The sequence below is a fragment of the Belonocnema kinseyi genome, chromosome 6 (assembly GCF_010883055.1).
Source record: "Belonocnema kinseyi isolate 2016_QV_RU_SX_M_011 chromosome 6, B_treatae_v1, whole genome shotgun sequence".
NCBI classification, from domain to species: domain Eukaryota; kingdom Metazoa; phylum Arthropoda; class Insecta; order Hymenoptera; family Cynipidae; genus Belonocnema; species Belonocnema kinseyi.
The window spans coordinates 43,234,756-43,237,017 of NC_046662.1; the positions used below are offsets into that span (position 1 = coordinate 43,234,756).

General features: G+C 55.9%; 1 protein-coding gene across 1 annotated transcript; it reads right to left on the minus strand.

Moving 5' to 3' along the window:
* Nucleotides 1-397: 397 nt before the first annotated feature.
* On the minus strand, nucleotides 398-1,459 carry LOC117175361. The gene has a single exon (XM_033365069.1). The coding sequence runs from the start codon at nucleotides 1,457-1,459 to the stop codon at nucleotides 398-400; it is 1,062 nt and encodes a 353-aa protein (XP_033220960.1).
* Nucleotides 1,460-2,262: the final 803 nt, after the last annotated feature.

Here is a 2,262-nt window from a genome sequence, read left to right on the forward strand (position 1 = left end):
CAATAGTAATTACTTTACAAGGGGGTAGGCAAACTCGTCGCTGAAGCTCAAGAATCCTCAATTTGTCACGTTAGGCCTTCACTTGAAATTTCCTCTCGGAAAGTTTCAAGTAAAGGCATGTAAACAAATTGCTGGACGCTTGAGGTTCTCAATTTGTCGTTCCGACATACATCAACTCCACCCCTTCCCGGATAGAGTTTGCTTACCCCGTATGTTGATGAAAGTTACAAGGATCCACCCATCCCTTGGTTAGCTGGTCCTAATTAATACTTAGCCTACTCCTATCTAGGGTGCCTTGCGGCAGCCCTGGCTGATCCCTATGTACTAGTTTATGTCGGGTGCCTCGCGGCAGCCCGGCCCTATTTTATTCTAGAGACATGCCTTGCGGCAGTCTCACTTAATTATTTACATGCTGTGCGCGCCTCCGCCGAGGCGCGTATGCTCTGGCATCCCGATAAGCGACGGGTGCCCGCTGTCGCAGTTGATAACGTCGTCCGATGTCATCTCGTTGTTCCTTTGCTTCTGCCGATGAGGTATGGCACGCCTTCCCGGCGGTACCTAGTCTGCCATGTCGACGCCCGGTTGGGTCGACCTCGTTCTCCTGCTCGTCGTCGTATCGCTCCTCGTCGTTCGTGTAATGGGACGAACTGTCCTCATCGTCCTCCTCCCTGTCGACGGTTTCGACAGGGTGCACGTGCGCTACGCCGCCGACGCTTTCGGCTAGTGGTCTCGTGAGAGGTGGCGGCATGCCGACCTCTGACTTGTTTGTGTCTCGTTCCTGTGGTGGCACCACCCTTGCGTGCGCTGGTGCGGGCACCAGTACACTACCGTGCACTTTCTTGGCTGATCCTCCCCTCCAGATCCAATAAACCTCGCCCGAGATATGATCGAGGATCTGGTAGAGGCCGCGTCGGGCTGGGGCCAGTTTGTCGTTGTACCCCAGCACCTTGCTGCTTAACTGATGGTTGGGTGCATATACCCAATCTCCCGGAAAATAACGTGGGGGACTGGGTGCAGAGGCATTCTTGTCCTGATACGCCGCCTGTTGTTGGCGAGCTTCCCGCTCACGATCCTCGTAGCTCGCTGCTGGTACTTCTTCGCGTGCCTCCGGTTGAAGTTCCCACTCTCCTGGGCGAAGGATGGTCCTGCCCATGAGGAGATGTCTAGGGGTGACTCCAGTGGCGGCGTTCTTACGTCTTCTTAGCCCGGAAAGGAGATCGGGTAAATGCTGGTCCCACGTGCGTTGGTTGCCTTGGTGCAGACGGAGCCTCAAACCTTTCTTCATTTCTTGGTTCCGCCGGTCTGTTGGGTTGGCACGTGGGTGATAAACTGGGGTCGTCCACAGTTCGGCGCCCCATCGGCGGCTCGCCTCGACCCAAACCTGACCCGTGAATTGGGGCCCGTTGTCACTCAGCTCCCTGCGCGGGTATCCGAAGCGACTGAAGACCTCCTCCTCCATGAGCCGTGTAATTTTGGGGGCTTCGGCTGTCCTCAAAGGAAAGGCTTCTACTCAGTGGATAAATAGGTCAGTTACCACCAGAATGTAACTGTGGCCCTGACTAGTTCGGGGATACGGGCCCATGAGATCGACTGCAACCGTATCCCATGCGCGCTTCGCCGCTCGGGGTCGTTGATTATCGGGATGCTTCGCTTTTACCAGTTTGCAACATATGCATAGGTGGCAGCCGGCTACGTATCGGTGAATCTCCCGGTTCATTCCGGGCCAGAAAAAGTTTTCCCTAATAGCCCGTATCGTCTCGTCGGTTCCCGGATGACCGGCAATTGCGGCGTCGTGATGTTCCCAGATGACCTTAATTCTCAATGCTGAAGGCACTCGTAATCTCCAAATGCCGGCGGTGTCCTGGCATCACCATCCTTTCTCTGTTAAGCGGTGTCGATCCAGGAACTCCTTCTCAGGCTGCGTCGGTTGTGGCAACTCGGCCAATCTCCTCCATTCCAGGACGTCTTTGGTGATAGCCGGGTCTTCCTGTTGGGCCTCGATCACCTCGTGGTACAGCGGGGCCCGAGCTAAAGCGCTCAAAACGGGCACTGTCGGGGCGGGCCGTTTTGGCCGTTGGCGGCAGCATTTGCTCCATGTCGGGCTCTCCGGGCGAGGCCTCGTCTGGGTTCGGATTGCGTGAGAGGGCATCTGGCAATTCATTTTCTTTGCCGGGCACGTGTTCCACCGTGCGTGGAAAACGGCTAAGAAAAAGGTCCCACCTGGTTAGCTTATCCCTCGTATCCTTCTGGCGTTCTAACCAG